Consider the following 13,484-nt stretch of genomic DNA (forward strand, 5'->3'; position numbering starts at 1 on the left):
GTTCAATTGCCTTGAACTTCTACGGCGGCTGCTCTGCTTCTGTTCTTTTTCACTGTCAAGGCTCTTTATTATTCGTTTCAAAAGTAAAATCAAAGCGAAACTGAACCTGTTTATGGATTATACTCGTTTCACAACTGTAGAACCACTCATTTTTTCTGAGTTTCCAGAGATATGTGAGAAGTCGGTTGAATCGAAGTATATAGTGTAGGATATAATAACTATCTTCATTCAAAATACCGGCCATTTGAACTTTATTGTTGTGTTCAGGCGCGAAACAATCAAAAACTAAAATGCCAGTTTTCATAACTATAGAACCAGATAGAAAAACTATCACTCCTTCACAAAATTAACGTCAATTTCACATGAATTACAATAAGTTTCTAATTCGTAGGTCATCTTCAGTTCATAATCAGTTCAAATAACCCATTCGGGGTGGTTTTGACCAAGTAGCACCTTGTTGTAGTGTGTATCCCGTTCCACGCAGAGGATACTGCTAGTTTAAGCTCTTCAAATCACTCACACTGCTTGTAGGCTGCATCTACTATACGTACGATCACTCCTCATAAGTTCTTGATAGGGTTTTGATCTGGTTAACAAGCTGGCCAGTCCAGAATCTGAAGCCCTTATTCATCAAACCATCCCATAACTTTCCGGATTCCGGCTTCCACCTTCCTGTTTCAGAATACAGAACAATGCTCTTCACACAGTGCCGCATTACACAAAGTTTTCCATTAAGCCTTTTTTCAAGCATGGGTGACATGAAACATGAAAAAGTTGTTAGAAAAACTTTTTCCTTGTTGAAGTGCACATGCTCTCAAGTGCTCTCACATGCAAATCGTCAGCAAAACCGAGTTTTTTTTTTGGAACTTTCACTTTTTCTGCTTAAACTTACATTGAACCTTTTCTTTTCGCCTTTACGTTTTAAAAATTAATGTTATAAAATTAATGCCTATTATCGGTAAATGGAGAATAATTCATTTTACGCATCAACTCACATTATGAGCTAACGCCCGAATTTAGGCAAAAAGATTACTCGTTGCGTCGTGGAGGAAGCGAGTGGATAGTGCAATCTTACTATAAATAAAATCGCTAAAAAATAAAGCGCGGTCGTCGTGAACAGTCGTAAACGGTCGTAAATGTTCGTATTCTTGACGTAAACACAAACATAGTGAGAGAGTGAGCAGCTGCGATGCGTTTTTTGTGTGAGAGAGTGTGTGCGTCTGCGGGAGTGTGTTGTTGGTTAGTTGATTGGTCAGCAGCTGCGATGCGTTTTTTTGTGTGTGAGACTGTGCGCGTCTGCGTGTGTACATGTGTTCATTTGTGCGTGCATGTGCGTGTATGTGTTTGTGTGTGCGTTTTTTTAGAGCAGCGAGTAGAGAGTAGAGAGAGTGGAAAGGAGAGAGTAGAAAGGAGAGAGGAGAGAGTAGAGACAGTAGAGAGTAGAGAGAGTAGGGAGGAGAGAGTAGAGAGTAGAAAGTAAAGAGATTAGAGAAAGTAGAGAGTAGAAAGAGTAGAGAGTAGAGAGTAGTGAGAGTGGAGAGAAAGTGGAAAGTTTAAAATGAAGAGCAGAGAGAAGAGAAGAGAGAACAAAGTATAGAGTAGATAGTAGGAAATGAAGAGTAGAGAGTTGAATTTCAAAGTCAAAATTGGAAGAGCAACAATTGATCGCAGAGAAAGAGTAGATGTTCGAGACATAGAGATATTTGGACTAAAAAAGAAACATTGAATAAAAGAAAAGAAAATAAGTTGCGAGAGTCTGTTTGAGTGCAACAGCAAAGCTATTCCAATGACTTTGCGGTAAACTTATTAAAACATTAAAAGAATTGGGCCGCTATCGAAAAAAAAACATACCCAATTAAATCGTTAAATTGTTAACTTGTTTTACTATATTCACTATTCATGTTTCAACCAAAAAATCCAAAAATCTGGATAAATTTCCTGTCTAAGGATATATGACACAACATATATCGCAATAATCATTTTGAGTAATATGCGTTTTAAAACTCTTAATAAATCGTTACATTTTCCGTAGAGTGATCCCTCTCTATAGAAATCAAAGACATAGCCCTATGTCAAAAATCGAACAGATTCTGGATCAGTAAAGATGCCTCTATCGCATGAACCTCGAACAAGTCAAAAACATCTTTTTTGGCAAAATGGCGGCCATTTGAAAAACAAAATGCGGTTTAAAACGTTTTTTCTCACGTTTCCCGATTTATTTAAAATAGTAAAATTTCAAAAATATCATGTTTTAGAGGTTTATGCGATAGCGAGCTGCCTGCAGATTGTATCCATATAAATTTGACATGAATAGGTTCAGTATAACTTGAGATATCGTGTACGCCAGTTTGAAAAAACTAGTATCGAGGAAAACGCATTTGAAGTTCTTTGTTATGGCCGTACCAGGTTCGATACCGCATCACTAACATGGCTCTAGCTCGGTAAATAATAGATTTTTCGATAAGTCCTTTTTAGGGTATATTGTTGAATGCCTGAACTACAGAAATATGAAGGAAAAAAATGCTTTTTTTCAGATTTCTAGACTATTTATTTATTTATTTATTTATTTTATTTTATTCAAATTTAATTAGTAACTTGAGACTTTTGTCTCTTCAATTGTTACACTGATTTATATACAAATGGTGCATTACTGATTATGAAATTATTAATTGTTGCTTTGAAGAAATGAGTTTATCGACTAAAGTGCTCTATACATTTCCTCTTAAATACTGTATGTGAATTTACAAGAGTTAACTCATTTGGCAATGAATTCCAGTGTGAAATGCCTCTCACGAAGAAAGAGTTACCATACGTGGAAGTGAAGTGTCGTGGAATTGCATATATTTTTTAACGTAAACCTCTTAGAGTTACTAATTTTTCGTGTAGGTAGCCTGGGAGTTTTGTCCTTGCAAGGTTGAATAAAAAGATGCAACATCTCATCGGAGCAAATTTACTAAACGGACAACCAATCAGATGATATTGGAGGTGAGAGACTCTGGCAAATCTATTCAGTCTGAAAACATATCGAACACAAGCGTTCAATGCTACTTGTAGTTTAGATTGCGCGAAAACTGATAAGTCAGATAAAAGAAAATCGCAGGCAATGAAGTGAGGCAATACAAGGCTTTTGAAAAGCTTAAGTTTAGTGTCAGTGCTGAGGAAAGATTTGGTAGCATATAATGTACGAAGGCTACCATATACTTTTCCACATTGTTTGAAAATATATTTATCAAAGCTAAAATTAGATTGAATAACTAAACCAAGACTCAAACCATTTGCAACATATTGAATTACTGAGCTATTAAACTGCAGCATTGGTTTGAGAATATTGTTAGATTGTGAGTTGTTAATGAATAATGCATTGGTTTTATTGGCATTCAGCAAAAGTTTATTTCTGTACGACCATTCAAGTATTCTGTCAAGATCCCCATTTATTTTTCTTGAAATAGCCGTTGCTTTATTATCCAGACAGTCGAAGTATACAGGGACGAATGACCTTCGGGTTAAAATCCCTTAAAAATAAGAACAGAACAGTCGAAGTATATCTGGACATCGTCCGCAAAAATGTGTATTTTACAATATTTTTGAACACCAGGAAGATCGTTAATATACAATGAGAATAAGATTGGTCCTAATAGCGAACCTTGAGGTACTCCAGAGGATATTGGAAGAAATCTAGAATAAACACTGTTATTAAAAACGGTCTGACTTCGTCCTATTAGATACGATCGCACCAATGTCGTTGCATGACTCGAGAAATCAAAGTTTTGCAACAGTCAAAAAGTCGTGTCAAAAGCTTTTGAAAAGTCTAGAAGTAATAGGACAACAGGTCGACCCTTATCCTGAATAAGTACTATATCATCAAAAACCTTCAGCATTGCGGTTTTTGTGCTATCGAACTTAGCAGGTTATTTTGTTTTAAATGATGACAAATTTCCGTTTTAATAATTCGTTCAAATACCTTGGACAACGCACAAAGTATACTTATAGGGCGCAAATTTTGGATGTTATTTATGTTTGCCTTTTTTCTTATCGGAATTATTTTAGATTTTTTCCATTCATCGGGAAAACACTAGTAGTTATGATAGAATTAAATAGATGAGTAATCGGTTCAGCCACAAGAGAAATGATTGCTTTCAAAAATTTAATTGGAAGAGAATCAAGACCTACTGCATTGGATTTTATGTGATATAAAGTAATTATAACATCAGTTTCATTGATCGTATCGAAATAAAGTGAATTTCGATTTGTTTTAAATTGATTGACATTATTCTCAGTAGAAATCGAATTTCCAGAAAAATTTCTAGCAAAACCCTCATTTATTTCATTAGAGTCAAATTGTACAAAACAGGATGATTTTGATGGACAAAAACCCAATGTTTTTAATCTTTTCCACAGTTCTTTGGAAGGAAGGTTATTGTCAGCCCAGCTATCATAATACGTTCGTTTGGCTCGACGAATAAGCACAGTCACTTTATTTCGAAGAATTTTGAATAATTTATGATCGTTGGGATCTTTACTATTTTTCCACCTCTTGTAAATCAAATCACGATCAATAATACCTTTACAAATGTAATCATTGAACCATGGGTCCTTAGCTTTATTGGGAACAAATGTTCGAAGAGGAACGAAATGATCATGCAGATATTTAATTGTTGAATTAAAAAAGTTTAGCAATTCATTGGAATCATTTGACCGATAAAAACTGGACCAGTCAAATGAATGAAATGCCTGAAGTAAGCCATCTACATCCATCGAGGATACTATTTCAAAATCAAGTGAAGCAAAAATCAAATCATGATTCGAAAATACAGGTACATCTATTTGATTGAAACGAAGCAACCGTGATCTACGATTGGAAAGCATCAGATCTAATTGTGATGAGCCATTACTATGGAAAAATGTTGGTTCGCAATCAAAGCTGAACATCTTGTGAATGGATAAAATGGATTCAAATCCGGATGTCTTAGCCGAATTGTTATCAAGAAGATTTGTGTTCAAATCGCCTACTAGTAGTATATTTTCGAATTTTGTCCCATAGTGGGACAACAAGGTATCGACTATGTCTGCACAATCAACTTCAGGTGGATTATAAAAGGTGGCTAAAAATATCTTTTCATTGTTGAGTAGAATTTCAATCGCAATATACTCGGAACATGGTGTTCCTGGTGGATATGAAGAAAAATCAATGACACTTTACTTAAGTTTGTCGTTAACATACATCATGATGCCGCCTCCTAGACGCCCCTTTCTATCTTGTCTAATAATGTTATATCCATCAATTTCTAACACAGAATCATTAATACGTTCGTTAAGCCAGGTTTCACTAACACATACAATATCAACCGCTGTGAGCTTTAATATTTGTTTTAATTCATCTAACTTGCAAAGCTTGCGAACACAAATACTCTGACTGTTTACACTACACACAGATAAATTTCCTGGGTGAAGAGCACACTTCATAACAGTCCCCGGTATGCAAAAAATCGTAGAGGCATTATCATGGAAACGACTAGCCATAAGGATTGGAAATAAGCTTAGCAAATAAGAGAAAATAAGTAGGGGGCACTTGAACGATAATAATACATTGCATAATAATCTTTTCAAATTCAATCATAATTCAATTATTCAATAACATGAGCGACGCGAATGTCGAATACAATCAAACAAATTGACCTAGAATACTCCCTTAACAAAAGGAAACTATTCTGAATATTAATAATTGTTGGTTATATGAGTTTATGCAGAATCACTGCCACTCTGCGTACTCCAGTGATGCGGTCGCTTAGCTGACATCCTCAACTATTTCATGCCATGAATGAACAAATTTTGATAAACGCTTGTTCATATAGGAAATAACAAGTTTAAATAACTTTTCATTTTTTACATATTATCTCGTTACAGGAAAGTTTCAGTCATTTAAAATGAACCGCTAACTCAATCAAGGCCCGCAGCTTGCTTTCCCGGCGACCAGAGACTGACTGTGCTTATTCTTGCTGACAATAAGTCAGCAGTCTAGCTCAGATACAACCGAGTCGTCATTGTGGCACAGCTGAAAAATGGCGATCAATTTCTCGGCTTCATTTGCTGCATGTCTAGCAGCAGGTTTCAAAATGCCACGACAGATTATGTACTGTATTTCGCAAGATACCCCGTACGTGCTTTACAAAGATTCACAGGAGGCTGCTGAACGAACGGCTGCTTTAGGAGGACAATGGGGTGGTGAAATTTATCCAGCTTTGCAACAAGGTTCCCAAGGTCATGTAACAGCACACAATAATGGCCAAATTTCCCTCGCCGGTGCAGCATCACATCAGCACCATCAATCTCAACAATCTCAGCAGCACACTCCTAATAGTCCTCAGAATCAGGAGAGCAGATCGCAGCAGCCGGGCAAACAAGCCAACGGCCAATTACACAGTCCAGCAACGAGTCCTTATCCACAAAACAACGGCAGCGAGATGGACAAGGCAATCATGAAGGTAGATAGAAACGTATTCAATCTTCTGGCTATACGATATTTTCTTGCTCTATTTTAGGCTCAAAATATGCAGAATACCATTGCTCAACAACAGAACGGACCACTTAACCAGGTGCAGGTGACCGGAGCAACTGGCTCACCTTCCCAAAATATAGAGCATCCTAATCATCAAACAAATTCAAGCGGCCAAAATCAGCAGAATCAAACGTCCCAGCCTCAGCAACAATCAAATGTCCCAATAACTGGACAACAACAACAACAGCAAACGCAACAATGCTTCCCAGATCCAGCACAACCAGACATAAGTTACTACACACAACGCCATCATGGGCCACAGGCTACCATGATACCATCTCCAGCATTCACTCCTCTACATCATTATCTGAACAAATCAGGTGTTCTCTCTTCGATGCCGGCTGGAATGGAGCAGGGAAATCCACTTGAGCAATACGCAGTACCAGATTTAATTCACGGCAATCAAATTCACCACACACCTTCGAATGGAACGCACAAATCCAAAGGATCGGAACTGCGACTCTTCAAGTGTCTGACTTGTGGGAAGGACTTCAAACAGAAGAGCACATTGCTTCAGCACGAACGTATTCACACAGATTCTCGTCCGTACGGATGTCCCGCGGTCGAGTGTGGAAAACGATTTCGCCAGCAATCCCACCTGACACAACATCTGAGAATCCATGCCAACGAAAAGCCATTCGTGTGTCCCTTCTGTCAACGAGCCTTCCGACAGCGAGCCATTCTAAATCAGCACATTCGAATTCACTCAGGTGATAAACCGTTCGGTTGTCCGTATCCGGAATGTGGCAAAAAATTCCGTCAAAAGGCCATTTTGAACCAACACGTGCGCACCCACCAAGGCGAGCGATCGATTATTGAATATGCTTATTTCTATTTTAACTTCCCTCCTTTTATCCTTTTCTGAACCTGATAACAATTTTAGTTCCTCAAAAATAAGTTACTAAATAAAACATTTTCTTTCCCGTCCATCTCACTGTTCTAGCCTCTATTATATCGGGTTGCAGTATTCAATTGATTTCAAAATTGTAATACATTGTTCTCATAAATTAAAACGAACATTGGCCCAATTGTTTCGGAATGTTTTTCTAAATTACCAAAATTATGAATTACCCGACCCATGGAAATTTGAGACAGCAATGAATAATCTAAAACCAACGGTTTATATATTTCTTCTAACAGATGTCTCCCCGCACCTTATCTTCAAAAATGGCCCACACGCTACACTTTGGCCACAAGATGTACCGTATCCACCGGAACAGGAAGGTCAACCCAAAGATGAGCAAACCTATGGTGAAGAAACATCTCAAGGTACTCCAGAATCGCGTGGTTGTTTCTCTCCCGAAGGGATTCTTCAATATCCATCTTATTTCAAAGATACGAAGGGTGCAAATCATTCGATATTTGGTAACAACTTGCCGTACCTCAACAAATCAACCGGGGGCAAAACAATACTACAGGATGTAATTCAACATGGACGTTCAGCCGGCATGCCTCTCTATGTACGGTGCCCGATATGCCAAAAAGAATTCAAACAGAAAAGTACACTGCTGCAGCATGGGTGTATCCACATTGAGTCTCGGCCATATCCGTGTCCAGAGTGCGGCAAGCGGTTCCGGCAGCAGTCCCACCTCACGCAGCATTTGAGAATACATACCAACGAAAAACCGTTCGGCTGTCCCTACTGTCCAAGGTTTTTCCGTCAACGAACGATTCTGAATCAAGTGAGATCAAACATCATATAAGTTGTATCCTCATTCTACGTGATATTTTTCTCCTGATTACAGCACATTCGTATCCACACAGGAGAAAAACCCTACAAGTGCGCCCAATGCGGCAAAGATTTCCGACAGAAAGCTATTTTGGATCAACACACAAGGACACACCAGGTAGTTGTATAATAATTATTCACAGTTTTACCTATATCAAACCCACCAGCAGGGGATGAAAACCACTTTGATAAATTACTACCGAATAGTGTATCCACCCGTACAGTTTGGTTACATTCCATGTAGCGGTTACAATTATTGAATTAATTAAATAATTGCAGAATATCAAAAGGGTACTTTTTTTTATGCAAACAATTTTCTGTCCAACCATTTAATTAACCAAACCGAATTGAACCAAAATAAATTTCATCAAAGATCGACTTTCTTTTTAAGTAGTAGGTAATAACCTGATCAGCATCCTATTTTTTGGGATTAATAGAAAAGAAAAAAACAGCTGGATGCACAGTAAGGTTAAAAACATTGATCAAATTCCATTAGTTCGAACGTAACGTTGCATTCAAGCATTTTAATAAAACCATTCCCGTGAACGTTTGGAGCCATTGATTGTTAATATTCACTATAATGCCACAGTTATTAATGACTTTCCCCTTCAATCGCACTAATGATAATTTTATCGGAAATATACACTCCGTGCGATCATTCTACCACATTTCAGAACAATGCAACCGTCAATCAAAATAACGCCCCGATCCTGGTGCTTGTCGCGAACAAGAAATAAGTGTGTGGTAAGAAAGAATTATGATATTTTACAATCATTGAGATGAGAATGAGTATGCAAAAGTTATCCATCAACAATACGAAGCAACGGAATACATACTTCAGCAAAAAAACCAGTTTCAATCAGGTTCGACCAAATCAATCTTTGTTATGCCAAACTCGCAATTATATTTTTTTTTAAATTAAAACAAAGAATTTATTGTCTTGTATTACAGTCAGTTTCGTAAGGGCTTAAAATTAATAGCGCTATAAGTTAAATTCAAATATTTAGCAATGCCAATGCTATATTTTTTGGAAAAAAAAGATCTATAATTTCACATCAGCAGCATTTGAACCTTACTGGAAAACGCGCGCTGTCTGGTCGATTACTTACTTGTTTCAACCCAACAAATGAAATCCCTGTTAAAAATTGCTAGCTTTTGATAAAACACTATCAAAATGTGCATGGTTTACTCGCGAAAACAAATGATTTGAAATTATTGCTCTCCAATTACGACTACAACATCTTGGTGTTCACTGAAACATGGCTCTGTGATTCAGGGATAACACCTGAATATAGTAGAATCCGTGCATTATGACTCCGTTTATATTGACCTACAGCTTATTATGACGTAATTACACAACGAAGTTTAATTTCATTTAAAACTTTTTGTAAAAAAAAGTCGGATATAATGTCTTCCTTTACAGTGACATGTTGCTCTTTATGGTCCATTTTTAATAAATTATGTCCGGTTGTAATAAGAGACATTTTTTCAGAAATCGCTTTGTATGAAGTCCACTTATTATGACGCATTTGTCAATTCCCTTTGATGTCATTATAAATGGATTCCACTGTACTTCTTATCTCGATGTGACCGCAGCGAACTTATCAGTGAATTCTTGGGAGACGAAGTAGCACTTTTTGCCGTTAAACTAACTTCAACTGTATCTCGATCTCACCATCAGATTGTAGTCAGCTTGGGCAAGTCATTTTTGATCGCTTCGACGATACTGATTTTACTATGATGCAGCAAGATAACAACCATTCAACTTTGATATGGCAATCCGACGAAGACTTGAATGGGTACATACCAATTAACGTATCTTCTGAGCAAAAGCCAACACTCACTGATTCGCTGCTTGTATATGGACTACTAACTTAATTCCGCTTCGATTGTCTTGAGAATTTAGCCTTCGTTAATGTGTCAAATGTTATAGAAACAATTCAACTTTCTCAAACACTTTCTATCTGTCGTCTTCAGTGCAGCGACATCCGAGATGTCGAATATCGATTTTGTATTCACGTGATTAGTGGCAATCTTTTCCGCATACTCGTTGATATCGGAGTACCAATATTAGCTTTCACAGCACATATCAACGACATCTAATCTGAAGTGTGATAGAACTGCTCTCAAGGAAGTCGATCATGGAACTCAAGTTGACTCTATGTACGTAGTCATGGGTTATGCTTTCGACTGAAGTCACCGAAGAAAATGTTCATTGAAGACCTTAAATTCTAGCTATGTGAAGTGACACAACGAGCACATGCTGTGGTGCAGTAAAAATGGTGAGAATGAATTGACGATGAACTTATCGTTTCGACACAACCAATTATTTGTACCGTTTGTGGTAGTAACGCGTTGAAACTGGTCGACTCCGTACATGCGTCGTGCTAGACTTAAAATTGCAGTTTCAGGAGCCCAATATCAACTAAAGTGGCTAAAACGTTTGCGGTGCTTGAATTCATTCCGAAACTGACATTCCAATGCATTAACCCTCGGAACACTTTTTTGCAATTTGGTTCGAAACATCCTGGAGTATGCAATTCCAATCTGGGCACCAAACCAGGCGACTCATGCTGCTTAGCTTGAGCGAGTACAAAAAATCGTTCGGTATGCCTCGCCACAGTTTCCATGGAACGACTTCTTGAACATCCCAGTCTACGGTTCACGTCGCAAGACCGGCCCGGAAATGAGCAGCGTTGGAGTCAAAACTTAGCCCAAGTTCTGTTAAATCGTGTGAGTAACCCCAATTCCGAGGTATCCATGCAAGAGTAATTTATAAGATACTCTGTCGCCCTCACTGTGTTTCAGCAGGTACCTGACACAGTGGTATCGGTATTATGCTACCGACCAAATGATATCGGTATAAGGCTACCACTATGACTAGAACGCTTCTCTTGGCTACGCATCTCACAGGATTGGGTATCACCCATTCAAGCCAGATGCGAGAATATTACAGAGAGTGGCTGGGCTTTCTCCTGGAGAGGCGAGTGTGATAACTTCTGATAATCAACGCTGATTCAAAAATTACGACCTATGTCGGTATCACCATACAGATGACTTCACTGGATAAGATGAGGCATATCAAGGATAATATCAAGGCCCACAAAGTGTGAATTCATCTCCCTTAATGAGAGAGTAACTTCACTTTTTTGTAATTCTTTCCTGCTTCTAGCAGCACAGCATTACATGAATATTGAAATATCAATCATCATCGGTTTCGAACATCATCTCCACATACCGTGTGTGGCTGTTGCGCCACATACACCTAATACGCAGGCTGACGATACGTTATTCTGCCTTGCATTCCACCAAACAGGGTCAACGCTCTGTCTGTTGAACAATCATCTTCTCAAGACACACATCGGTACGAGAAATGAACCGAGAAAAAAATTAAGAGATGATCTTGAATGATGGGCCGATAACACGAGGTCCCACTGCTTGTATCAATTCCAGTAGACATTTGATCAATCAGGGGCATAACCCTAGTGTAAGAGGTGCTAGAGCTTGAAGAGGTTAAGTAAGCCTTATGTTGATCATACCGTTTGGATAAGAGGTACTGAATGTCTGCATTCTATGGGGTTTACCTAACGCTGCAAAAAAAAAATGTTTCAATGACTGGATTGTTCGTTGGAAAAAGTGTATTGCTCCAGAAGGGACCTATTATCCCTCCTGTACTCGGTGGGGCTGCCATACGAATGAAATACAAATTTCTGCATACCTCGAAAACCAACCAAGCAAATTCAGACAAATTTGGCATGTGGAGATTTTAGGGAACAAGAAACGATTCTTTGGCATGTAGAGGTTTTAGGGTGCAATCAATATTTCTATGATCGTTAGACATTCCTCCCCTTCTCTAAGGGGGGGCTCCCATACAAATGAAGCATGAATTTCTGTATAACTTGGTATAATCAAGCAAATCGAGCCAAATTTGGCATGTAGAGGTCTCTATCGTGAATCAACATTCCTCCCCTTTCTGTAAGGGGAAGAGGGGGCTACCATACAGATGAAGCATAAGTTTCTGCATAACTCAACAACTAATCAAGCAAATGAAACCAATTTCGGTATATGGAGGTTGTAAGGGCCATTACACGTTTCTATGGTTGTTTGACACTCCTCCCCCTCCCTAAGGGAGAGCTGCATTACTCGAGAATCAATCACGCAAACGGAACCAAATTTGGGATGTGAGGGTTTTCGGGTACGAGAAATGTTTCTATGTTGGTATGACACCCTTCCCTCCTTTGGTATGGAGGGGTTCCAAAAATTTGAACACATATTTCAATCAAACATTCCAACCAAACATGACAATTGAAAATTTTCGAAAAACTAAAAAAAAGGGAATTCCCATATGTTCTACAGTTTCATAGTGACAAGCGTTGTTAGTCCATTTGATGTTTGCGCTAAGAGAATTGATCTTTGTTCGACAATCATTACACTAATGAATTCCAACTCTCATCCAGAAAAATAAACAAACCCGCTGTGTTGGTGCCACTGAAAAGGATTGATGGGCATCTTTCGAACGAAGTGATTTTCATACCTCTTCCTCCAGCCGACAAAGAGGTGTTAACGCTAAAACCCTTGCATCCCAAACGTAGCGTTATCTTTTTTAGAACTTACACTCAGTACAGATACAAAAATGATGTGATACAAAAAATACATGCAGATGGCATGAAAAACGAGGTGGTGCCTCCACCCGACAAAATTGCATCACTGTGTGCGTTATATATCTTCCATTCTTTCATTCTTCTTTGTATCTAGCAAAACCGCGGTGTGTGATATCAGCATTGAGAGAGTATTCTGGCTGGAGCGAAACTGTGACTAAAATAATGATGACCATGGTTCGAATTGAAGAGGGATTAAAAATTCTCCGTGCATTCGCCTCTGGCCTTGAAAAAGCCGATTTGGAAAACTTAACTCTCGGCCTTGAGTAAGATCATTTGGAAAGCCTCGCTGTCGTCTGGTCGCTAGTTGGGTGATTGATGAATCGTGAATGCTTTGAAGTTGGAAATAATTCGATTATACTCAATAAATTGAAAAAGGATAAATTGCATTATTTTCTCTATCCACATTATCCGTAGAGCAAACGCTACATTTACAATTTCATAAAAACATACCCTGGTTTTTACTTGGAATCATTACAATCAAAGTATTAAAACTAATAAATAGTACCAGAAACGTTATTTATATATGTACTGTATCACC

The 13,484-nt window shown here is 38.2% G+C and overlaps 1 protein-coding gene across 3 annotated transcripts in view; it reads left to right on the forward strand.

Moving 5' to 3' along the window:
* The window catches only part of LOC129771315 (endothelial zinc finger protein induced by tumor necrosis factor alpha-like), a 99,129-nt gene that overhangs the window by 65,551 nt on the left and 20,094 nt on the right, over positions 1–13,484 (forward strand). The window contains exons 3-7 of one of the 3 annotated variants that reach the window (XM_055774835.1): positions 5,905–6,482; positions 6,540–7,356; positions 7,697–7,825; positions 7,892–8,238; positions 8,302–8,406. In XM_055774835.1, the coding sequence (XP_055630810.1) occupies positions 6,060–6,482; positions 6,540–7,356; positions 7,697–7,825; positions 7,892–8,238; positions 8,302–8,406 (1,821 nt within the window). In that variant the 5' untranslated portion in view covers positions 5,905–6,059. Of the gene's footprint in view, positions 1–5,904; positions 6,483–6,539; positions 7,357–7,696; positions 8,239–8,301; positions 8,407–13,484 lie in introns of all 3 variants that reach the window. The other 2 variants (XM_055774833.1, XM_055774834.1) reach the window with 2 other exon arrangements.

This window comes from Toxorhynchites rutilus, chromosome 2, assembly GCF_029784135.1.
Source record: "Toxorhynchites rutilus septentrionalis strain SRP chromosome 2, ASM2978413v1, whole genome shotgun sequence".
Lineage (NCBI taxonomy): Eukaryota > Metazoa > Arthropoda > Insecta > Diptera > Culicidae > Toxorhynchites > Toxorhynchites rutilus.